General features: G+C 37.5%; 1 protein-coding gene across 1 annotated transcript in view; it reads right to left on the bottom strand.

Moving 5' to 3' along the window:
- Positions 1–6,029: 6,029 nt before the first annotated feature.
- Positions 6,030–26,406, bottom strand: part of LOC148015573 (uncharacterized) — a 69,399-nt gene continuing 49,022 nt past the window's right edge. The window contains exons 6-8 of the mRNA XM_087665060.1: positions 6,559–6,594; positions 6,363–6,442; positions 6,030–6,284 (exon numbers count right to left, since the gene is read on the bottom strand). Coding sequence (XP_087521186.1) covers positions 6,222–6,284; positions 6,363–6,442; positions 6,559–6,594 — 179 coding nt within the window. The 3' untranslated portion in view covers positions 6,030–6,221. The remainder of the gene's footprint in view (positions 6,285–6,362; positions 6,443–6,558; positions 6,595–26,406) is intronic.

The raw sequence follows: 26,406 nt of genomic DNA, 5'->3' as shown, positions 1-26,406 counted from the left end.
ATTGGAATGGAGATACCGCATCCTAGAAAATGACAAAACAACTTAGCGGGCCTTTGTCTACTCAAGCGACATTGCATAGATGAACCCACTCCACTGCTCCTACCGTTGTCAATATGGCAAAAAATACAAGGAGAACATGGTAGGTAACACTTTCCCAAAATTCCCAATGTAAGAGCCAATGATAAGAAAAAGGCCTACCTCTTCCAACCCCTTGACCTCATCCCATCTTTGTGAGATGATTCAATAACTACCCTAATTCTACTTTCATCACCACTTGCAAATATCTTCGCCTTCTATTACATTACTCTAGCAAACCAGTCATCATGCCATATGAGTAGTAACTTCCACCATTGTTTTCTAAAGTGAACATAGGGATTGATCAAGTGGCAATGATATGGCTTCACTTTAGAGCCACACTATTACCTCATTGTATTGAGCTTAAGTAAGATATGGTGGATAGTCTGTTTGCACTTTGTGTACCCATCCCTTCTACCTTGAGTCGTACTTCCATGCAAGAAAGTACGATTCAAGGTAGAAGGGATGGGTACACAAAGTGCAAACAAACTATCCACCATATCTTCCATGAGCTATGGTGTGGTGGTATGGACTTTGTTTTGAATTGTCCTTCCCTTAATGTACATTGGGACTATGGTATGGTGGTATGGGCTATGGGATTGATCTCTAGGTGTTGTGAGCATGTCAACGTGCTTCTGTTCTTTTTCTTTTTCTTTTTCTTCTTCTTTTTTATGAATAATTTGACGAGTAAGCACAATACTTAGAAACTTGACAAAGTGCATGTTAAAGGCATCCCATACTGACCATGTATTCTTTTTGTGACTTGTGTACACTTTCTAGCTTATGTATATTCAAACACACTCTTGCAAGGAACCTTCCATTGCAAAATGACAAAGAGAAGCTACTAGTTTTGCTTGAGGAATCTAAACATGGTCACAAAAATACATGAAATGAGACTGCAAAAGTGTGTAAAATACTATTAACACCACATAAATCCACAACACATGCCTAGATAGTACAAGGAACATGTAATTCCTGCAATATGGCTATTTCTTCCTTTGCTAAGAAGTTTTCTATTGTTCCTACTAATTATCAATGACTTTAGATTATTCATTAGGAGTGTGCTTCTTCTCCTTAGCCTCCTCAACCTTCTCCCATTGACCCCTACCTTATTGTTTAGGACATTGTGTGGCAAAAAATATCGATTCTTTAAAAATGTGACATGCATCTAAATATGAAAAGAATTTAACCCACAAATGATTCAAATACTACCCTTATCCTAAATCTCAAGAAATTCAGGAGGTTCCAACCCCCTATCTCAAAGCACATAGGCTTTCCTATCACTCTTAGGACTAGAGGGCAAATATGGGACCTTACCAAGAGTAGTAGCCAAAGTTTTAACTCCTTCAAAGATGCAATGTAGGTCAAAGAATGATGTCGATATAGTAAATTCACATTGCAATACTTCAATGAGGGATAACCTATTGTCCAAGGAAGGACATTGACAAAGTTAGCGTCGTAGCCCACTAAACAAGAAAATTTAATCTCTCTTTGCTATAGAGCCAACAAGAGCTTGTTAAAACTCTTTACAAACCAAAAATCACCCAAGTTGCAATTGCCCTCATAAGTGCCCAAAACCACTTGGAAATTTCTTTACCAAGTGAAACTCTCCCCAAAAAGTAAAAGAAAACATGAAGTTGCAAAGACATAGTATCGACAACATAATGATGGCCAGATGCATTCTCCCATTTTCCATTAAAGCTCTCTTGACAATCAAGAGTGTTGCTTAAAGATTGTATATAGGTTACCAACTATTGCCTTAAAAGATTGTCTCTAGGTTAGGCATTCCACGCTTTCATATGCAAGTTTTAGTGGGGTCCATGTCACCATTATGTCTTCCTTCCTAACTCTACCCCTTAAGACACTACATGATTGCATTACCTAACTATGTCAACTTTACCATTTATTTCTTTTCAAGGCACCCGTAAGCTCATAGATTTACTGGGTTTGTGGCTATCATTGTAGTCTTATCATGAAGGATTACACATGTCCTCTCTTCTTTTACTTTTTTGCAATTGGTTTTCCTCTACCCTCGTAGACTCATCAAACACTTGGGTGAGTTGTTCATTTTCCAAGGAAGAAAATGGGCGAAAAGCTCATAAAGAATCATAGCTTTCCTCTCTATTGATGGATGCGCCTAGCTCTAAGCACATAGTCATGCACTAACCCTCTTCTTTTGATTCATATCCACACTATTGATGTGCATAAGGGGTGTGAATCTCTTGATCAACAAGGGCTTGAGAGAATAGAAGCATTGCTTAATGATGGTATCCATAGCATTGTATTAAGTCTATGCAATCTAAGATATGCATAGTTTTGAGACCTTACCCACGTTTATGGTAGATAAGAATCCATTTGCATCATCTAGTTGATCAAATTGACTAGCAAATTCATATTGATATAACATCCCGTGAAACTTTTCAATTTCCTTAACAAACTTAGAAATGTAATTTGGTACTTTCTTCACTAAGATGACATCACATTTTGGGATTCAAGTACAAGAACCTTATGTCAATTATTCTAATTAGTATACAATCGATTTTTAATGCACATTTGGTATTAATTAGTACATGTGATTGCTAATTAGCATACATGTGGTTGTCAAGTTGCATTCTGACATTCATAAGACTATTACCACAAAAGCAATACACAAATGGTTGAGAGAGAGAGAGCACGCGGGCATGTGTATGCGTTCCTGTGTGAGTATTTGCAACGAAAAAACATGTACTTATATGCATACTTATATGTGTCATTATGTCTATGTATTGGATGGCCTTGCCATAGGGTGGATCCATGCCATCAAAACCACTTAGATTTGCACTAATTCTACTCAAAAAATCATCTAGTCCTATGAGTGGGACTCAAATCCATGTGTCCAATCTTTACTACTTTTTCACAAGCAAGACACATCAGTATCATGTGTTTGAATGAGCAAGTTACTCCATGGGTTGAGTGTGTTAGATCCTTGGCTATATTTGGACTTGATCCTAACACACTCAACACATGGAGTAAGTTGGCCACCTTATGAAAGGTTTTCATGAAATTCATGTTCTCTTTGAAGTAGAATAGAAGTCATATTTTTTCAAATCTTCTACTTTGTCAATCAAGATACGTAAGTATCCCTTGTGTTCTTGAGAAATTGAACCACAAAGAATAATCATGAACTTAGTTATAGTGTCTGGATCTCGTGTCATGGCAAGATTTATTTCTTCCATAGTTCCAACTCTAAATATTATTCTCTGCTCACACAAGGAGAATGCTTAGAGGTGTATAATTTGGATTACAAATGGTTTGGATAATGTCATGTTTTTAAGTTCATAAGTTATCCCTAGTAGTGAAGGTTTTTGTTCTTTATTTATTCCACACTATAGAAGTACTCTTTTGATCCTTTCATCTATGTTGGGTTGAGCATTTGGCAAGAAGTGTAATTCTCTTCAAGCCTCATTTTCACCTATTTCACACTTGCCCAAACCAAAGAGCTCACAAGCTCTCTATTAGGTCCATGTCCCATGATTCTAACCAAAATGTGAAAATTTGTTTTACTCGCCTCTTATGGTGAAGAGCACAAACATAACGAGTAAGAGTTTCAATCTCACCTTTAGCTAGCCATGAGAACTGATGTTTGTTACAAAACAAAGCTTCCTAATTTCGTGTGGTTGAGATTTCTCTTATAACTTAGTTAAAAAAGAGTAGGTTGCAAGAAATAAGGAAAGAAAAAGGACAAGAGACCTCACATCCACTAACTCAATCTTAAGCCTAACTCATTCATGTATAATATAATGAGCCTTCACTTGGTTGGTTGAATAGAGAAACAATTAATATCTTCCACGTTAATTACTTTACCTACCAAGGGTAACATTTTGTGATAGTTAACTAAAAGAGAATGATGCATAAGCATTGAAGATAAGCTTGCTTACATCCATAGATGAAACTTGAGCATACTTCTCATAAACGTAAATGATGCTAGTAAAGTTTAACCACTTCCCCTTGACTATGTCTACAATTTTGCAACAATATGTGGAAATTATTTTTACATAAAGACATCAAACTTTTCTTACTTGAGAAGATTCATTACATCTCGCAAAGTGCAACTTTTGTGTTAATCCACCCAAAACAGAAAAAGCTTGTAAACATTAAATAAGCTTAAAAACATCATCATATAAGAACAAGCTTTTGGAATAGGATCTAAAGTTGCGGAGTTCATCTTTCACACCAATAGAGGGGACAATTACTAGAAGTTACATTTTAATGTGTTTCTATTAAGTAATCCACAATAAATGTTACAACTTAAGGCTCCATAAGAGCCTTTAGTAAACAAATGGTTCTTTTGTAATCAATGAAAAGAGCTACAAGTTGATCCATGAGTCATCATAATCAAAGTTTTGTTATTTTGTCAATTACAACATTGACATCTTGAATGAATGCAACTTTTTAATAATCCAAAGATTCTAGCTTAAAGGACCTCTCTAAAGCTAAGTAAATTGGAGATGGATTGGTTACACCCAAAAGGGCTCACGTAGAACACCACAAAATTTGTACCCAAACACTTCAAAAGAACTACCACAAAAAGAAGATTAAGCCTCAATTTTAAAATGACATGAGCCAACAAGCCAACAATCCAAGGTCCAATTTACATCTACATCAAATAATACACCAATTCTCTTGTTTCATAGCATATACATTTATAAAACTAAAACTTCTCATAAGCAACCTCCACATGAAATACCTTAACTCTTTTTGACAAAAGGTATAGATGCCACGCATCACTACTCTGGTCCACAAGAGGCAAACATCAAGCCTTGATATATGGATTCCTAAGAATCTCGCTCATCCATCAACCATCATATGCTTCAATTTAGCAAACCCTCTAAAAGTAAGAGTATCCATGCTTGTCAAACCTTTCGCTCATTAACACATTTAAAAAGACTTTGATAATCACAACTAGTAGAAGTACTGATTTCACAATTCAAAACTGGTTGATAAAGGTCCCTACCAATTGTCAAAGCTAGCTTCTTGAATTAGTTCTTGCATACAACAAAGAAGACATCAATACCTTTTTGAACGCGTAAATGATAGTAATATTTTGCACTACATCTACTCAACAAAAGGGTGTTCAAATTCGAAAGACTTGGAAAAATTCAAATCAATGTCGAAAGGGATGGAATAAAAAACTTATCTTACTCGTTCAAGTGGATGATCACACATGGCAATACATTAAACTAGAGTGGCTTGCCATTGGTATAATGTATAACAAAAGGTGTGTACAACAAAATACGAGTGAGTTACCACGTAAGAAGATAAGTCATTTGTCATTTGCTTGCCAATTGGCTAGTGAAAATCAAAAGGCAAGGTTTTATTCCCAAGGATATGAGGTATCTTCTTTATCTTTTGTTTAGATTCAAAAAGGATTTGCAAGATTTTATGGGTTTAAAAAACATGTGAAAATGTTAATTTCATTGCTAACACAAACTTTTACAATAAATTAGACATTTAGTTCGTTTCTAATTCTCAAGTCAAGAAGTGATGGTGACAAGATAATCATTACGCGTATGAAGAAGCCATGGCTAGATCATGATTGAGAATCCAAGCTAATAGGTCAAAGACTACAAGCTTGCCTAAGTAGTAATTCTCTTACACAAGGCCCGCACTGATTTTGCAAGTATTTCTCTTTGGACCAAGAAGCATGTATGTGTGGAAAGTATCCCTATAACATGCCATGTAGGTGGACACTCCCTATAGACAACCCAAAGCATTTAAAATTGTTCAACATCCCGATAGATTTGCAGTCATAAATTGAGAATGTGATTCAGCTCAAAAGATTGAAAACCTTGCACATTAATAGGGTAGAGAGAGGTATTCAAAAAAGGGTGCATGGTTATGTGCAATTAAGCTTCACTGCCTCACTATTGTTTAGACATATGGATCTCACCAAATTGTGACTTAGCATGCTAACATTTTGCGAGAACAAAAAAAATGACATAATGGCAAAAGCAAGGACACATTGTTTCAAAACAGCTACCTCTTTAATCTCCAATTCCATTTGCAGAACTCGTGCCTACGTGCTTGTACAGATACTTTATGGAAAATCATATCAAGCTCAGCCATCCACTGTAAAGATGCTTGCACATACTTTTAGTGGAATGCCTTCAATGTCTCGAAGAGTCTTCATCATCCGAATCACGTCTCTCCCTAAATCGAGGATTCTTTTCCTAAAAGATAAAATTAAAGATAAGAAATAAAGCATGGCATGATAAATAACTAGAAACAACTTCCAAAACATGACATACAGCTCTTGATTCTCTATCTCTGCGATATCGCTCAGAAGATCTATAGTCATCATCTCCGCGGCGCCGCTTATATCCTGATTCTGTGAATCAATGAGCCAAAAAATCACTCAGTTCCATACAAAACTGAAACAACATAAGGTGCAAAATAACACTAAACTCAGCTAGTTCCCATTAATAAAAATAGGAAAAACTATACCACTTCTATGGGAGCTTCCGTGTCCATGCGATCCACCTAGAGGGACAATTAGTGTTAAGAAAATACTCTCTCTCTCTCTCTCTCTCTCTCTCTCTCTCTATGTAGCCTATAGCACAATTGCAGCTAGATAACCCTTTGCAGGAGACACCTCCCTAATGTGAAGATATGCCAAGGTTTGCACAGAGAGAACACAGAATGCATGAATACAACTGAAACAGAATAGCTCAGATAGTAATGCAATAAATACAAACCCTAACACAAAATGCAAAAATACAAACACAAACAGAGAAAGAAGAGAACTCCGAGTGAATAAATCAATGCGGTAAATGAATGGTGTACAAAATGCTCAAAGGCAGAGCAGTGAATGATGTCAGAGAGTGATGTTCACCGAGGACGGATTACAAGTGTTGTAACCACCAGTTGGAGCTGAAAGAGTGCTGAATGTGGAAAGGCAGTAGGCTGCTCACCAAAATGTAGCAGTTAAGAGATTGAAATCTGGTAAACACAATAGTGTACCACCCAAACGAGCTAAGAACTGATAACTGCGGCAGAGGACAGACGGGCACCAACAGAAATGGAGTGTACTGATGCAAGCAGCCTAGTGGACAGCAAAATGCTGGCTGCAATAAACATCAAAAGGGGCAGCAACCTATTGCTTGGCTCTAGGGGCTGTGAACGCAGGCTAAAGAGGTGCAGTCAATGAGGAAGCAGCTGAAGACAACTAAAAAACTGTAAACACAGCAGGTTGATGGCTCTAGGCAGCAAGGCAACATCTGTAGACAGGTCACTAGGTATTGTAGGACGAAGGGTTGTAGTTGCCAAGGGCTGAGCACCTTGTCGGTCGTGGCTGATGGCTGAAATCCGCATACTGGCGTGAGAAACCTGCACAGGATGGGCCGAGTGGTGGGCAGCCTATCTATTTATAGATACAAACAGACCCTGCCAAATTAGGGTTTTTCTTATGGGCCATAGAAGCTCTCTAGGACTGTGCACCATTTAATGAAACTTTTGGTAATTTACGTGTTTTGGGGCTGTTTTAAAGAGCTAATAAGTTTGTAATGTATTTCTAGCTCAACATCTTCTCTCACGCCCAAAATTGGAACCAAGAAGGAACTAGAAGAAAAAATCAAGTCCATTTTTGTACCCCAAGGCGTTAACCCTTAAGCAGCTAGGACATCAAACAAAGGGTACACATCGGTTGCCCAATGGCCTGCCAAGACTACAAAGGCGATGGTTATCTTACCAAGGGAGTCCAATTGGTCACCCTAGAGAGGCCAAGGCATTGGACAAACCTTCTTTTCTTGGGTGGAAAAGATATAGTTTGCAACTTATCGAGTAACTATGCCATGAGGAGAGAATGAGAGGAATGGTTAGATCCAACACATCACAAAATAAAAAAGTTAATACAACCACTCAAGGGTACCGATGACAAGGGAAAGGGAGAGAAAGTAATAATGTGGTGAAGAGGAGTGGTGGTGTGGTGGAAGAACCACTCATGGAGATAGCTCAAGATCCGCTCAATGGTGCTTGCACAATGAGATGCAAAGGCTAGAAGAGGACATGTGTCATTTTGAAGAGACAAGTGTCCTACACTTCTTATTTTCAACAAACACTTCTCATTTGTAGCCTCTACTTTCCACTTTTGAGCACCCACGCCCCACACCTATATATTAGAGATCTCTCTCTTCATTTGAAATAAGCTCTCATTGTAGGAACTGGTTAGGAACGGAGATCGAGAGAGTATGTCACGGGGACGTGAAATTTTGAGATGCTTTAATCTTGCTAGTAACATTTGATTAAGTTACTAATCAAATATGCAAGGTTGTTTAGCACATGTGATGCACATGGCAGTTATTTCATGGGAACGGGCCAAGGACCACGAGCATGCATTGGGTGTTAAAGACAAAAGTTGTGTTAAGTTATGCCAACTCGGTTTTGATGGTCAGTTGGTGCCACATTGGACCCTAGGACAATTGTTTGGCCATTAAGTATCAATGGCCACACTAGGAAATTAATGCTAGTCTAAGGGTCAACAGAGATTGGGAACCACTCCCAGTGCCAAATGGCCTAGCCAATTTCATTACAGATGGGCATATTTAATTTTGGGCAAGGTCAAAAGGGCTGAAATTAATTTTCAGAATTAATTAATTCTGAAAAATTAATTTAATGACTGAAAATCCATTAGGAAGGCTACCAATTGGCAAAACTTTCCCATGCAACTAGGGAGAAGGCTGTTGGAGGGTAGTGGAAGCTGAATGGCAGTCATTCGGAGCTTGGTGGAGGGACAGGAGGTGATCAGATTTGGCTCTGAGAGGCGACGACGATTGATCGCACGCCGCGATAGGACAAGGAGCAGCAGGTTTTCTCTTCCGCCTTAAGAGAGACGGTGGTAGGAGAGGAGGGCTCGTCAGTTGAGCTAGTGTTTTACCCCCCTTTTGAAGCTATTGGTGCCACCAGATTTGTCATCAGAGCTACGAATCAAAAGATACATTTCAGCTGATTTTCTCTCTTTCAACAGCATTCTCTCATCTCCTCCAGTCTATGGTCAAGTATTCTCAGCAATTCTCAGCCATGGGTAGCAGAGTACAACCAAATTTGGTGAACAGCAGAGAGTTTACAGCTATAAACCCTAAATTACAGCAATAATTAGGGTTTAGCAGCCACCTTGGGACCCGTGCCATCAATCAAAGGCATTATACACTGAAATCAGCACCGGAAATTCTTGGAATTGTGAGGATTTCAAATGCCAGCCCATCTATTGTGAATCTGGGGCAGCATTTGACCAGTTGGGGTTCCATTAGGGCAAGTCTTGGGTGAAAATCAAGGGGCAATTTGCCCGAATGCTTTGTTGATTATTGGAATAGCAAGGGGCTTTTGAATCAGCCAAGGAGATTGTGAAATCTCGGCTCGTAATTTATCCATCGGCAATTGAAATTAAAGAAATATCGAAAGGGGCACCATTTTTGGGGCCAACAGTATGTCCACTGTCCAAGTTTATGAAGGTAAAGTGAGCATTTCAGTTTATGTTCATTTGCTAATTGCTATAATTAAGTGCTTAATCAGGTTAAACCACCCTATCCAAGAAGGAAGGCTGGTTTCAGAGAGAGTCGTTATGCGCTGTGAGAGACTCAAAGAGAGAGAGAGAGAGAGAGAGAGAGAGAGCAGAGTAGAGAGTGAGCACGTTTTTAGGTACAATGACGAGCGTGTACCTTTAGGTTTTAGATAGAAATATATGTGTAAGTGCAAGTGCTAAGGGTGTAAGAACACCCGAGCACATTTAAAAGGCACAAGGCCTTTATTCCCAACAACCTCCCACCTAAAGGCAATGTGCCTTAAGAGAAGAAAAGAATCAGCTAAGTCTATGTATGTACAAAGCTGAAATACATATATCTATCCAACTCCCATCATCTATCAACAATGAGCAAACCGCTTTGCTGGAAGACCCTTCGTGAGAAGGTCTACAAGGTTATCATCTGTGTGCACTTTGACAAGCTCAATGCTCTTGCCGACAAGTACATCTCTAATGAAGTGGTACTTCACCTGTATGTGCTTTGTCTTTGCATGAAAGACGATAGCATGATAGCACTCTGACTATCACAATGGAGAACAGGTAACTCTGTAATGCCAAGCTCTCCCACCAAATGTGAAAGTCATAAAGTCTCCTTGCATGCCTCAACGGCAGCCATATACTCTACCTATGTAGTAGACAATGCAATACACTTTTGTAGCCTGGAGATCCAAGAGACTGCTCCTCCTATGAAAGTAAACACATACCCAGAAGTGGACTTCCTGCAGTCCACATGACCAACATAGTCTGCATCCGTAAAGCCAACAACAGATGCCTTCTGCTTTCCAATACAAATGCACAACTCCTTTGTGCCTTTGAGGTATCTCATAATACCTTTCACTGCATCCCAATGCTTCTTGCCAGGGGTTGCCATGTATCTGCTAACCACTCCCACTGCAAAGGCAATGTCAGGATGTGTAGCAACCATAGCATACATCAAACTGCCAACAGCTGAACCATATGGTATCTTGGCGATTTCAGCCTTCTCATCATCAGATGTAGGACTGTCCTCTGCACTAAGTTTCACATATGGAGGCAATGGAACCCCAATTGTTCCCCCCGCGCCCCCCCCCCCCCTCCCCCTCCATATTGAAACGCTGCAAAACTTTGAAGATATAATCTTGTTGAGATAGATAGAGTAAGCCTTTTGATCTATCTCTGAGTATTCGCATGCCAAGAATGTGACTTGCATCACCAAGATCCTTCATGTCAAAGCTGCCATGAAGACTTTTCTTCAATGAATCCAAGGCATGAGTATCCCTGCCAGCAATCAATATGTCATCAACATACAAAACCAAGATAATCAAGCTGCCATCTGTTGCCTTCTTACTTAAGAATTTGATTCCATCCTTCAATAATTAAAATGGCTAGGCCAATTTATCTTCTATGTATACCTGAGCAGTTATTTACTGACCCTTAGACTGTAAGTGTGCAGAAGAACACGACAATGACAATGCTTTGAACTTAACCAACTTGATCAATTATCACCATGAAAAATTAGAGGATAGATAAATAAAAAGATAAATAGATAGACAAATAGAGAGAGAAGAGTCGATACCACATTGAGAGGAAAACTGACCTCTTTCCCTTTCCAAGATTTTATTGAAACAAAACTATGGACACTAAGTGTCTGAACCATATACAAAAGGACTAATTTATAGCAATTCTGAAAACTAGGGTTTCGAAACCCTAATTTCTGCAAACTCCGTACAATAAGTTGATTCTCTTCTTTAGTGCTTGAATTAGATCAAGCCAAGTAGAAACTGTTTATTACATGAGCAAAAGATAGGAAAGTACAAAGCATGCAGTTGAAATTTCAGCACGAGAGCCTTTTTCAAATGAAGAGAGAGACTTTCAATCTATAGGTGTGAAACTTAGATGCTTAAAAGTGGAAAGTAGAGGCTACAAATGAGAAGTGTTTGTTGAAAATGACAAATGTAGAGACAGTTGTCTCTTCAAAATGAGAAAATGTCATCTTCTAAATGCCACGTCACTTTTCTAGATAAAGAAACTTCCAAACCTTCTACTCTAAAAATCTCTCAAACGGTTAAGAATTTGAGATAACTACTAAAGACAAAATTGTTCCTTGGGAAATTCCTAAGTACTTAACATGAACAAAATTTTCATTTGAGCAACTTCTAAAAATAGTAATATCCTAAATTTTAGGAGTTGTCAAATTTAGCTTTTCAAGAGCTTCATTATAGAGATTCACCGGTTCATGGTTTGTTTCTTTCATCATAAGCATTTGGTTTCACTTTCTGAAACCACTCATTATGTAGGCTTCTAGTCAATATAACTATCTGAGTATAAAAGTCATAGTCATCTACGCTTTCTGGTCAATCTAACCGCCCAACTAAAACTTTTAATTTCTCTTAGGCATCTCGTCAATGACAACCGAAGTGTAATTATAAGGTGTTCTGGTCATTGGCCACCCTTAAATAGAAAGATATACATTTAATCATAGCTTAAAATACTTAAATAATATAAATCGCCTTTTAAAATACATGAGCATCAAATTGATTTGAAATTGTTGAGCCAATATATCTTGGTAATAGTTAATATATTAAAGGTTTGTTACATCCCTCGCTCTTCAAATCCTTGACCCATCTTATTCTCAAGAGTCAAGACATTGCTTAAAGTATTTCTGATTCCATAGCTTCTTCATAAGCTGCAAGTATTTCTGGATAGTCTTTAAAATACTCTTCTGACATTCATTTAGAATCTAAATGAGCAATTTATAAATTTCAAAATGAATTTTTTAGAAATATTGCTTTTTCATTTTTTGATCATATGAAAGACTATTTCCCCTAATTGAAGTATCTCCTATTCTTCATCTACTTTAGATGGATCCTCTACTACAGGTTACAATAGTAAAAGGCCCTTCATAAGGCTTCAGAAAAGATGAATATGAAAAGCATTGTGAATTCTCCAATACTCTAAAAGTTGTAACCAGTAACAAACATCATTAATCTTTTCACTGACTTAAAACCGCCCATAATCTCTTGTTCCAAGCTTAGTGACTTGGGATAAAGGCTTATTAGAGTTAATGCTAGATACGGTGGATTTAATACAAAAATCCCTAACTCCTTTGGGCAGTCCACAAACATATTTTTCCACTTGCTCATGAAGGGATACAGAGCAATAAGAAGTAATTGGCAGCAATGCATCCCAAAACTTCTTATTATATGGCTCCAAATTCTTACATTCCTTAGCATCCATCTTATTCCAAGTTGTCATGATGTCCACCTCAAAGGTACTTGTCAACCAATTCGATGCAAACATTTGCTTGAATTGTACCCACGTTGACGGTGCTCTACCTTGCATCAAAAGAGTGGACCACCACTGTAATGCATTCTCTTTCAAGAAAGTGGCTGCCTTTCGAATCTTTGAGGACTCCGTGAAGTTCCCCCCTGAATAGGATCCATCAAACTGATGAATGAAAGTCAAAGCTTTCAGCTTATCTTCTACACCATTGAAGGACTCAAACTTCACTCCTTTTCCACCCTCATTGTAGTCTTTTGCTGCCCCCTTGGGTGCCAAGTTGTCATACACTGCCTCCTGCAAAAAGGGTACATTTGCTGAATTCACATCAAAACCAATGTGAAACGGAGCCTTTGCATGACCAACATTCATTCCTTAAGCCCCATAAGCATTCAAGGGTGCAGATGCAGTACCAAACATGCTACTTTGTGCCCCAGGCATCAAGCCAATGCTGCCATACATAGGGTTTTGCATATTTCTAGTCATACCCGAATACATTGGGCCTTGCACTCCATGCATTGGTTGCTGCATACCATAGGGATTTGTGGCATACAATCCCATATGCAGTCCTTGTCCAACCATAGCATGAAAAATCGTACTTCCACCAAAATATCCTAGCTGCCCCATCATTGCATGCACGCCTGGTTGTCCAAGTTCCATTGGATTGGCACTTGTGTGATGGCCTTGCATTTGCATTTCTTGCCCTGTAGGTACCAATCTTTTTATTTCATTAGCATCTTTGGGAGCTTCAAATGAAGGGTTTGACATTACCTTCGGTGCATCTTGCTATCCCCAAGGTGTAGAAGATGTCTTCTTCTTCTTGCATTTGCTATCCTTCTTTGGAGCATTCAAAAATCAGGTAAATTGAAGATCCTTTGACAATTCAACAAAGAGATTTGCTGCTATCCTCATCCGATTCTTGAACTGGTCATCAAATTCCTCTTCACTTTGCTGGTCATCAGCATCCTTATGCCCTGAAGGCCGTGCATCTTGCCTAACAACAACATTTTCAGCTTGTTATCCATGGTCTGAGCCTTGTTCAAGGTCAGACATTGCATTTCCTTCATTCCCACGTGAACATTCATATTGAGAGGCATCATCATTATGCTTGAGTCCATCTCACTGTATGAAGACATATTGCTGTAATTTCTCAGCTGAGAGTAAAAATCAGCGCTAGCACAAAGTTGTGGCTTGCAACCAGGTGCCTCGAGCCCACCAAATCAAGGGATTAAGTGGTGTCCCCGCAACGAAACCATGAAACCACCCTATCTGAGGAGAAAGGCTAGTTTCACATACTGAATCTCCTTTTTGTAAAATCAATTGCCTTAGATACTTATCTACTACTTTCTTTTGTTTTTCTTAAGATCTTTATAAAGCTTCTCTAACTTGGGATAATGTTGTATCTATATCATATACAAACTCATCGGCATGAAATATCTCCTCCTTGGTTTTGAGAATAGATAGAAAGAGTGGTTTTCCATATATAATCTCAAATGGTGCTTTACCTGTACAAGTATGAACTATGTTGTTATAGGCATATTCTACCAAAGGCAAATACTTTCCCCATTATTGGTTAGCTTCATAGCAATAGTACTTCACCATATCAAATATTCTGAGATTGGCTATCTCACTTTGGCTATCTGTTTAAGGATGATAAAAAGACGAAAAGTAAGCTTTGTATCCAAATTTTCAAAAAGAGCTCCCCAAAAGAGACTAGTGGTTCATGAATCTCTATCACCTGTAATGAATTGTGGCAACCTATGATACTTAAAGATTTATTGAATAAATATTCTAGCCATATATTGAGACTTGATAGTCTTCTTGACTCAAATAAAATGAGCATGTTTACTAAATCTGTCAATAATAGTTTGTACGTCATTATTACTGTTTGCTGATTTTGACAAGCCAAAAATAAAATCCATAGCAATGCTTTCCCAAGGTTGACTTGGAATTGGTAATGCTTGCAAAAGCCCTATAAGCTTTTGGTGATCAAACTTAATCTTTTGGCACACAAGACATTCTTTGATAAATTGCTCAATGTCTCATCAAAGACTTGGCCAAAAGAAAAATATTTCAAGTGCCTTGGTTGTCGCCAGAATACCACGATGAGCCATGTAAGGTGATGCATGACATTCTTCCATTACTTTAGGCCTGAAATCTTTAGTAACGCATAACTTATTCTCCATCATAAAAAACCCATCTTTAATAACATAAGAGTTTACCCTTTTATCAAGTTATAAATTTTTCCATATGATTTTAAAATCTTCATTAGAAGCATACATGTCCCTCATACTAATAAAATCTGTATGATGAATCATTGATACTGCATGAATCTGAGGTCTTCTTGATAAGGCATCAACTACCTTGTTTTGCTTTCCAAGAATATGCAATATTCATAAGTTAAATTGAGCTAAATAATTGGCCCATCGAATATGTTTTTTAGAAATCTTTGCTTGGTTGAGAAAATGTCTCAATTTGTCATAATCTGTCTTAATAATAAATTATCCACCTAAAAGATAGTGTCTCTAATCTTTTAAAGCAATAATGGCCATTAACTCTCTTTTATACATAGTAGCATTTCTTTTTACATTTTGCAACCTTTTGCTTACATAAGCAATTGCATGCTCTTCCTAGTTTAAGACTGCGCCAATGCAATCTCTTGAAACATCACATTCCACAAAGAAATGTCTCGACAAATTAGATATAATCAAAACAAATCCTTTGCTAATATAGAACTTTAGAGCTTTAAAAGCTTTCTTCTCTAGTTTGGTCCATTAAAATGCCACTACTTTCTTGGTTAAATCATGCGATTGTCTAGCAATCACTGAAAACCATTTAATGGATCTCCTGTGGTAAGAGTATAATCCCAAGAAACTTTGAATTTCATGAACCCTAGTCAATTCTAACCATTCTACAATAGCCTTGAGTTTTTTTGGATCCATCCGAATTCCATCTTTGGATACAATATGGCCCAAGTAGTGAATGTATTCTAGGAAAAACTACCATTGACATAAAGTTTGTATTTGCAGAGTTCTTGAAACACTATTTTCAAGTGTTGCTTATGCTCTTCTTCATCTTTTGAATGAACCAACATATCATCAAAGAAAATACCTATGAACTCCCGATATGCACTAAAGATTATTTTCGTCATTCTATTAAAGGTTGTAGGAGCATTGGTGAGACCAAATGGTAGCATAAGAAACTCGTACAAACCAAAAGTTGTCATGAATGCTATTTTATGAATATCTTGAGGAGCAATCCTTATCTAACAGTAGCCACTCTTCAAGTCAATCCAGCTAAATACTTTGGATCCATCCAAGATATCATCAATTCTTGGAATGAAAAACCTATTTTGAATTGTAATTTTATTGAGGGCCTTGTAATCCACACATATACATCAAAATGCATCTTTCTTCTACACTAAGAGAACTGGAGAACAAAAAGGTGAAAATTTGGATCTTATTAAACGCTTCTCCAAGAGCTCATTCATTTGTTTCATGATCTCCTCATGTAGTGTTGGACTCACACGATAGGGTGGCCTATTTGGAGGTGAGCTCTTAAGAATGCGATCAATGTGACGATCTTCTGATCTCTCTGGTGGTAACTCGTCAAATAAAGTATATGCAAAACAATCTTCATACTCTTTTAAGAAACTCATTCGATCCTCATTTATATCTAAGCTAGATTCTTCAATTCTAGACTCTTTGTTAGAATCTTTAATAAAAATCAAGTACGAGAAAATATACTTTTTCATTGCTTTACAAATTTATACATGGAATAAGATGGAAATAGAGTTTTCTTTCACTCCCACATCAAAAGATATATTTTTACCCTTAAAAGGGGATCTAAACTTATTTTGATTCCAATCAATGGCTGGATCTATTCTTCTATGCCAAGGTATTCTTAATAGAACATCACAATGACCAAGATCTCCCATGACAAAACTCCCATGATCTACATAATCTCCTATCTATATTTGTAGTTTCCCAATAATGGGAGTAACTTCAAACTCCATTCCTTGAAAAGCAACACCTAACATTTCTGGTGTTTCAAATCTCTCATTTGGTAGATCTAGAACCTCAAGAATCCAAGGATGGATATAGTGATAGATAGCCCCTATATCAAAATGAATGAAAACAAGTTGATTAGCAATCTTATCCCAAGCCACAAAAAGTTTCATCCTGTTGCAAGGATTCCTTAGGTACAACATTTTCCTAATGTGTCTTTCGGGGCCAGTTTTCCTTCTTTGATTTATTAGGGCATTGACTAGTCATGTGTCTTTTTTCTCCATAAGAGAAACATGATCATTCTCTTATATATTCTGCTAATATGTTAGCTTCTATTTGGATGGCAAAGATACTCTACCTCCATCCTTATGCTTTGGTTCTTTCTTATCTACCTTCTTTTGGTCAAGCATCTTGATCTTCTTCCTTTGTGGTTCTCCCTTTGAGGCTTTACCAAGCATCCATGGTATATACAGTCCTTCAGCTTCTAAGGCTCCATCTTGGATTTCTTCCAAAGTATCAGGCTTTGTCATCTTAACAGCTCGTCATACGGTCGGATGTAATCCATGGATAAACTTTCTCATCTCCATATTGGAAGGAACTTCATTAAGAAAGATAAACTTAAGAGAAACGACCACAAATCTATTGATATATATTTCAATATTGTCTCCATAGCTTTGCTTTAGCTCATCCCATTCTCGCTGCACATTAGCTTGAAAGGATGGAGGCAAAAAAAAAAGAAGTTTTTTCTCTGATACCAATGTAAGTACAGGAAAGAACGTGAGAATGACAATGCTTTGAACTTAACCGACTTAATCAATTATCACCATGAAAATTTAGAAGATAGAGAGAGAGAGAGAGAGAGAGAGAGAGAGAGAAGAGTCGACACCACATTGAGAGGGAAACCGGCCCCTTCCCATTTTCAGGATTTTATTGAAACAAAACCATTAACACGAAGTGTTTGAACCATATACAAAATGACTAATTTATAGCAATTCTGCAAACTAGGGTTTTGAAACCCTAATTTCCGCAAACTCCGTACAACAAGTTGATTATTTTCTTTAGTGCTTGAATTAGATCAACATAAGTAGAAACTATTTCTTGGATGAGAGTACAAAGCATGCGGCTGAAGTTTCAACACGAGAGTCTGTTTCAAATGAAGAGAGAGAGCTTCAATATATAGGTGTGAGACTTAGGTGCTTAAAAGTGGAAAGTAGAGGCTACAAACGACAAGTGTAAGGACACTTGTCTCTTCAAAATGACACATGTCCTCTTCTAAATGCCACATGTCACTTTTCTAGAGAAAAAAGCTCTCAAGTTTTCTACCCTAAAAATCTCTCAAGAATTTGAGATAGCTGCTGAAGATAAAATTGTTCCTTTTAAATTCTGAAGCCTTTGACGCGAACAAAATTTCCATTTGAGCAACTTTCAAAAATAGTAACTTCCTAAATTTTGAGAGTTGCCAAATTTAGCTTCTTGAGAGCTTCATTATATAGATTCACTGGTTTATGATTTGCTTGTTCGATAATGAGCATCTGGTTTCACTTTTTGGAACCACTTATTATATAGGTTTCTAGTATTGGTCAATCTGACCGCTCGACAAAAATTTTTAATTTCTCTTGGACATCTCGTCAATGATGACCGAAGTATAATTATAGGGCGTTTTGGTCATTGGCCAGCCTTAAATAGAAAGATGAACATTTAATCATATCTTGAAATACTTAAATAATACAAATCGCCTTTCAAAGTACATAAGCATCAAATTGATTTGGAATCATTTAATCAATATGTCTTTGTAATAATTAATATACAAAAGATTTGTTACAAGACTCACATTAATTAATTAATTAATGCCTAGTCTCTAATGTCACCACTAACATTAGTAACAAATAAATTAGTCTAGGGCAATATTTGACATCGGGATCACCTAGTACATGTAAGAAATAACTTATTACAACTTTTGCCTTTGGCACCAACCAATATCTCACGGTCTTAAGTTTCACACTGTGAAATAATTGACTTGCACCTCACATATATAAGTCACATTAGCACATTTGATTAACTTTTAATCAAATGCTAAGCAAAGCAATACAATTTTATGTCCTCGTGACAAAGCACCTCTTGAAATCTTTATAATCGTCCTTAATTACACTGCACTCTGTCAAAGGAAAAAATATATTACACTGGAATTTCCATAAAGCATCACAGTTAAATTATTGGCCACTGTTTTGTAAGCATACCATATGCGCCGAATTTGTTGAAAATTTTGAGTCAGCATATACATAACATAAAACTAAAAATTAATTCAGAGTTGTTGCTAGAAACCCATTGGATGCATCCATAACTCATGTTTCTCAACTCTTTTGACTTCACAACCATAGTAAAGCATATTCTCAACATAAACCATAGCTGAAATTGTCAATGGTATTTATTAGCATACTATTGCCCATGAAACCAACTGTAAACCATTGAAAACTAAGCGTAATCTCATCAAGTGATTACTTGCTGATCTGAGAATTGATCACGTTTTGTTGCAAATGTGATCCCAGATTGATCACAGACTTATTGCAAAAATTGATTAGTAACCAATGCAAAACTTGATACAAAACTAATCCGAAAAGTACCCATAAATGGTTCTTTTTTGCAATGCTCTAAACCCTTGCTTTGCTAAACCTGACTAAAACTAAACTAAAGTTGGATTTAACTAAAAGGCATCTCAATAAAGTTACAAAAACTAAAGATGGTCTACCAAGTCATCCCCTTCCATCCACTTTGCATCTATTGGTGAAACAATACCAAAGCTTCACCAAGAAGCGTATGAAAGCTTTACCTCACTTGCCTCAAACCTCCACTAGGTTGTAGGCATTTCTTCCCCTTAAGCATTGCGATACTTTATGTCACGAGGACGTGAAAATTTGATACTTTGCTTGTGTTTAATTGACATTTGATTAAAAGATTAATCAAATGTGTAATTAAAAGATGCACATGTGAGATGCGAGCTACTTTCTCACAGTTGAAGACCGAAGGACCTTGTAAAAAAGATGGGTGTCAAAGGCAAAAGTTGTAACAAGTTACACTTGTTAGATTCTAGGTGAATTTTGGTGTCAATTTGCCCCTAGGACCATTAATTGGCCATTACGTGTCAGTGGTGACACTAAGGACTAGGCATTAATTAATGGATTAATGCTTGTCCAAGGATCAATTAATGCATGGGACCACTTTGGGTTGCAAATGGCCTAGTCAATTAATTTTTGGATAGGTAAGGTCAATTTTCTGGGCATGGATTAAGAGCTGAATTAATTAATTAAATGGCTGAAAATGGATTAAGAAAGCTGCCACTTGGCAAAACTTTTCTATGCAAGCAGAGGAAAGGCTAAATAGGGCTGAAGAGAGAGGAGAAATCTCGTTTTTTCATTTTGGAGCTGTTGGAAAGAGGTGTTGGACTATTACTGCCAGCTTTTGGGGCAATTTCCCAATCACTGGAGACCATTTTGGTGATGGAGATTGCATATTCTTGGCCTTGGGAAGCTGCCAATTGCTGTTGATGCACTTTCTTGTGAAGATCACGGTCTCTAATGCTCCTATTGTTGTTGGTGCATCCATTTGGGACTGGTACAACAGGACAGTAGCTCATTTTGATCAATTCTTCGCAACAAATCTCAGAATTTACTCTCTCTACAACATTCTCTCATCTCCTTCAACCTATGCTCAGTCATTCTCAACAATTCTTAGCCATTGGGAGGAGACCTGAAAATTTGATGCTTTGCTTATGTTTAATTGACATTTGATTAAAGGATTAATCAAATGTGCAATTAAAATATGCACATGTGTTGCACATGTAAGGTGCAAGCTACTTTCTCATAGTTGAAGACCGAAGAACCCTGTGAAAAAGATGGGTGTCAAAGGCAAAAGTTGTAACAAGTTACACTTGTTAGATTCTAGGTGAATTTTGGTGTCAGTTTGCCCCTAGGACCATTAATTGGCCATTAAGTGTCGATGGTGACACTAGGGACTAGGCATTAATTAATGGATTAATGCTTGTCCAAGGGTCAATTAATGCATGGGACCACTTTGGGTTGCAAATGGCCTCGTCAATTAATTTTTGGATGGGCAAGGTCAATTTTCTAGGCATGGATTTAGGGTTGAATTAATTTTCAGAATTAATTAATTCTGAAAATTAATTAAATGGCTGGAAATAGCTGAAAATGGATTAAGAAAGCTGCCACTTGGCAAAACTTTCCCGTGCAAGTGGGGGAAAGGCTAAATAGGGCTGAAGGGAGAGGGAATTCTCGTTTTTTCATTTTGGAGCTGTTGGAAAGAGGTGTTGGACTGTTGCTGCCAGCATTTGGAGCCATTGGAGACCATTTTGGTGATGGAGATTGCATATTCTTAACCTTGGAAAGCTGGCAATTGCTGCTGATGCAGTTTCTTGTGAAGATCAGAGTCTCTGATGCTACTATTTTGTTGGTGCATCCATTTGGGGCTGGTACAGCAGGGCAGTAGCTGATTTTGATCAGTTCTTCGCGACAAATCTCAGAATTTTCTCTCTCTACAGCATTCTCTCATCTCCTTCAACCTATGCTCAGCCATTCTCAGTAATTCTTAGCCATTCAGAGGAGATCTCAGCCATTTTTGGTGGGCTGATCTGTAATTTCTGCAGTAAACCCTAATTTACAGTAGAAATTAGGGTTTAGCAACCACCTTGGGATCCGTGCCAAAGATTGATGGCTCGAGGGATTGAAATCAACAGCTGATAATTGAAGATTATCAAGGGATTTCAGGAGCCAACCCATCCCAAATTGATTTGGGACAACATTTGGCCAACCAAGGGTCAAATTGGAGAAGAAATCCTGGGTGAATCAAGGGGCAAATGACCCAAAAGGCTTGCTGGTCATTTATGACAGCAAGAGCAATTGGTTAGCGGGAGGAGATTGAAGAATCTCGAGTTGTACTCCTTCCAATTGAATGAAAGCTAAAGAAATACCGCAAGGGGTGCCAATTTTGGGGCCAACAAGGTGCCTACTGTCCAAGAATGTTATGGTAAAGTGTGTATTTTATTTTATGTGCATTTATTTACTGCTGTAATTAACTCTTAAATCAGGTTATCACCACCCATTCCAAGTAGAAAGGCTGGTTTCACTTTATACTTTCATATTGTTGCAATTCCAACTTAACTAATATGCAACATTACATCCAATTGACTAGCCTCTCATATGTACTTGACATAACAAGCACCAGATGCCTTGAGAAAAATTCTTGTTTGCATACTTTGAGCCATTGCAATGTGACTATGCATGGGAATTCGCATACTACCAATCATACCAAAATACATGTTTCCATACATTGCATGCATCACTAGTTGCATTTTTTTCTCATGATTAATACTATACGGAGCATTTGCATGACCAACATTAATACCATAAGTCCCAAACACGATTGCATATCTGCATTGCTAAACCTGCCACTTTGTGCCCCAGCATCATACCAACATTGTTATAGATGGGATTATGCATATTATCAGCCATACCCAAATACATTGGGCCTTGCACTCTACGCATTGGTTGTTGTATATGATAAGGAGTTGTTTCATACATCCCTATATGCAGTCCCTAACCCACCATCGCATTGAAACTAGTGCCACCACCAAATACTCCTTACTGTCATAAATGATCAACAAGCTTCCAAACCAGCTTGCCCCTTGGTTTGCTCAAGGATTGACCTTCACCCTCCTTCGAAGACAAATTCAACTCCAAATCTCATATTAACTAGCTAGCCTTTTGAATCTCCTTGACATTCTTCAATATCAACTACTAGATTCAAGTCCTAGGCCCTCAATTCTGAGCATGTATTCCAAGGTGTTTGTCAAACCGAGATAACTTGAGAGATGGTTAGGGGATGAGAGAGTTTGTTGTAGAGAGAGAAATTTCAGAGTTTCATCGCTAGAGCCAACTAGCATTATCATGCAAAATGTGAAGCACTAATTGCTCTAGTTTGTACAAGTCCTGAAAGCAATCATTTTCATCATTCATAGGTTTCTTCATCATTGGCAGCCCCTCTAGTATTTGGGTGGTCCTCCATACCTTGGGAATACCTCTTGGCATTGGCATTCACTTTAGCACTCCATTGGAGTGTTATCCTTCAACTATTGACTATGCTTGTATAGTTTATAGGCTGTAATAACAAAGCAAGCCCCTGTCCTAGATGTTAAATGCTCATGGTTATGCTTGGTGATGCTTATTCATGCATATATAATGTTACTATGTTTCGGGATGATATACCTATGCTTTGAGATGACTTTGACTCTATCATCTATAGCTTAGGCCCAGCAAAAAGACTATTGCCCCCTCTTCTATGTTGTCACTTGCACCAAAATAACCTTGGGCAGCTATAACCAACCTTCTTTCCATGGATAGGTGGTAAATCCCTGATTATAACTTAATTACATCAGCAAACAATCAATGCAAATCTGAAAATACAAATTTATCTACTGATCTTGGACAATGCACACCCAATTGGTCCCAAAATTGGCACCCCTTTCGGTATTTCTATAGCTTTATTGAAGAAGAAGTTGATTCACAATGGGATTCTCCTAATCCCTTTCGCTATTCCAACTCCCCTTGCTATTCAAAATCACAAGCAAGTCTTTAACTTGATTTGCCCCTTGATTCGAGCAATCAATTGGCCTTCACCCGCTTTGATGAAGATGGAAAATGCCCCAAATTCAATTACTTACTGGTCCCTCCACTTGAATGGCTAAAAACAGCTTCAGCCTGTTGAATCCAAGTCTTGGAGCTTCCAATTTTTGGCACACTTCTCGAGGCTGCTACTACTAAACCCTAATTTCTTCTGTAGATTATGATTTACAGCAGAGAAATCTGAATTTTCTCAGCCTCCAAGGATTCAAATGCTGAGATCTTCAAAGCAAGGCTGTGAAAGGACTGGGAGATGAGAGGGAAAGCTGTAGAGAGAGAAAATTCAGAGTTTTGTCGCGAAGAATGACTAAAAATCAGTCAAATGCAACTATTGCCCTGCCACAACAGCATATAGATGCAAAGAACTGAAGAAAATCAATCATTTACTACTGCTGCCCTATCTCAACAGCCTGTAGATGCTGTCAACCTACTGTTGATTGGTCTTCTTCTGCCCCTTGCTGCCTCAAAAAGTCCTCCAATGGCTGCAAATCAGACCAGTAACCTCTCTTCCCTCTCTCTTGCAGGCTGAATTTATAAAAATGCTTCTCTCTAGCCTCTAAAGACGTTTCTTAGTCTTGCATGGGCATTTTTGACAAGTGGCAACCTTCCCAAATGGTTTTTTCAGTATTTTCCATAATTAAATATTAATTTTCAGTCTTTAAATACTGAAAATTAATCTAATATTTATTTTGGTACCCTAAAAAATAATTTGATTGGCCAATAATTAAATTGGCTAGACAACTTCCATTTCCAAGTGTCTCTGTGCATCTTTGACCATCAGATTGGTATTAGGTACCAATAAACGCCACTTCTCTAGTGTCACCACAACTGACACTTATGGCCAAATGAATAACCTAGGCCAATAACTAGCACTAGATACTACCAAGTACTTGTGCGGCATAACTTATAGCAACCTTTGCCTTTGATATCCCATGATTTTTTCGAGTCTCGGGCTCGTAAATTTACTTTAACCCCAGTTGCACCTCACATGTGCAGCATTTACTTAATCATGTGATTAAAAATTAATCCACATATTAAGTGAGGTTTAAAAAATGCATGTCCTCATGACAACTGTTATCACCTACTCCTGGAGGGCTCCAAACTGTTGTAATGTGTTATAGGACTAATACCTAGTGGCTGGAAATCACATTAGTAGCCCTTGCTTGCTCTTTGACAGCCTTCTTCTCTCTCACAATGTCTAGAATAAACCTCCAACAATCTCTAAAAACGTTTTTTCAACTTGCATGGACAAGTTTTGCCAAGTGGAAGTATTTTAATCCCATTTTTCAACATTATCTAACTTATTAAATTAATTTTATAATTATTCTAGTGCTCAAAAAATGGATTCCACTAACCAATAATTAAATTGGCTAGGCCAATTTGTCTTCCAAGTATACCTGAGTAGTTATTGAGAGTAGTTATTGACCCTTAGCTTGACATTAATTAATTAATTAATGCCTAGTGTCTAATGTCACCATTGACATTGATGGCCGATAAATTAGTCTAGATCAAAATCTAACACCAAGTACCACCTAGTAACTGTCAAACGTAACTTATTAGAACTCTTGTTTTTTGCACCAACTAATATCTCAAAGTCCTAGATCCCACACTATGAAACAATTGACTTGCACCTCACATATGCAAGTCACATTAGCATATTTGATTAACTTTTAATCAAATGTTAATCAAAGCAATAAAATTTCACGTACTCATGACACAGTCTATTGTGGTTTCTCAGTTGGGATACCCTAGTCCTTGGTACGATACTCCTCAGTCACATAGCTTGATATTTGCCAATGTATGCAAAATCTACTTTTTTAGGAGATTATTGCTATATGTGTTTGGTTTCTTTCGTTTTGTCAAAGAAAGGGATGCCACCCTTGTTCTAAGTTGCCTTTGCATCTTGTGAGTCCTTGCCACCTCCAGTTTTCCCTTGCAAAGAAAAAACAATCAAACCCCTCTCTAAATCAGAATGTGTGAAGGACATCTTGTGTAACAAATCTTATGTATATCAATTGTTACAAAGACATGTTCACTCAATGATTCTAAATTAATTCAATACTCATGTATTTTGAAAGGCGATTTAAATCATTTAAGTGTTTCAAAATATGATTAAATGTTAATCTTTCTATTTAAGGGTGATCAATGACTAGAATGTCATATAATTATACTTGGGTCGTCATTGACAAGATGCCCAAGGAAAATTAAAACTTAAGTTGAAATGTCAAATTGACCAAAAAGCTCGCTCTAAAGTTACTCCTATTCTTGGAAAACTACAGATTAAGATAGGGAATTATGCAGATCATGAGAGTTTTGTCATGGCACATCTTGGTCATTGTGATGTTGCATTAGAAATATCATGGCATAGAAGAATGGCTTTTATTGGAATCAAAATAAGTTTAGATTCCCTTTCAAAGGTAAAAATATATGTTTTGATATGGGAGTGGAAGCAAACTCTATTCCCATCTTATCCCATGCACAAATTTGTAAAGCAATAAAAAAAAAATTTTCCTTATACTTGATCTTTGTCAAAGATTCTAACAAAGAATCTAGAATTGAAGAGTCTATCTTAGATATAAACGAAGACCGAATGAGTTTCTTCAAGGAATATGAAGATTGTTTTGCAGACACTTTACCTAACAAGTTACCACTAGAGAGGCTAGAAAATTATCACATTGATCTTCTTCCTGGGAGCTCACCTCCAAATAGACCACCCTATCATGTGAGTCCAACACATCAAGAGGAGACTATAAAGCAAATAAATGAGCTCTTGGACAAGAGTCTGATAAGACCCAGTTCCTCACCTCTTTGCTCTCCAGTCCTC

This window comes from Lygodium microphyllum, chromosome 24, assembly GCF_053477565.2.
Source record: "Lygodium microphyllum isolate KBCC chromosome 24, Lygodium_microphyllum_v1.1.10, whole genome shotgun sequence".
Taxonomy (NCBI): domain Eukaryota; kingdom Viridiplantae; phylum Streptophyta; class Polypodiopsida; order Schizaeales; family Lygodiaceae; genus Lygodium; species Lygodium microphyllum.
This window is presented reverse-complemented; position numbering and strand designations above follow the sequence as displayed.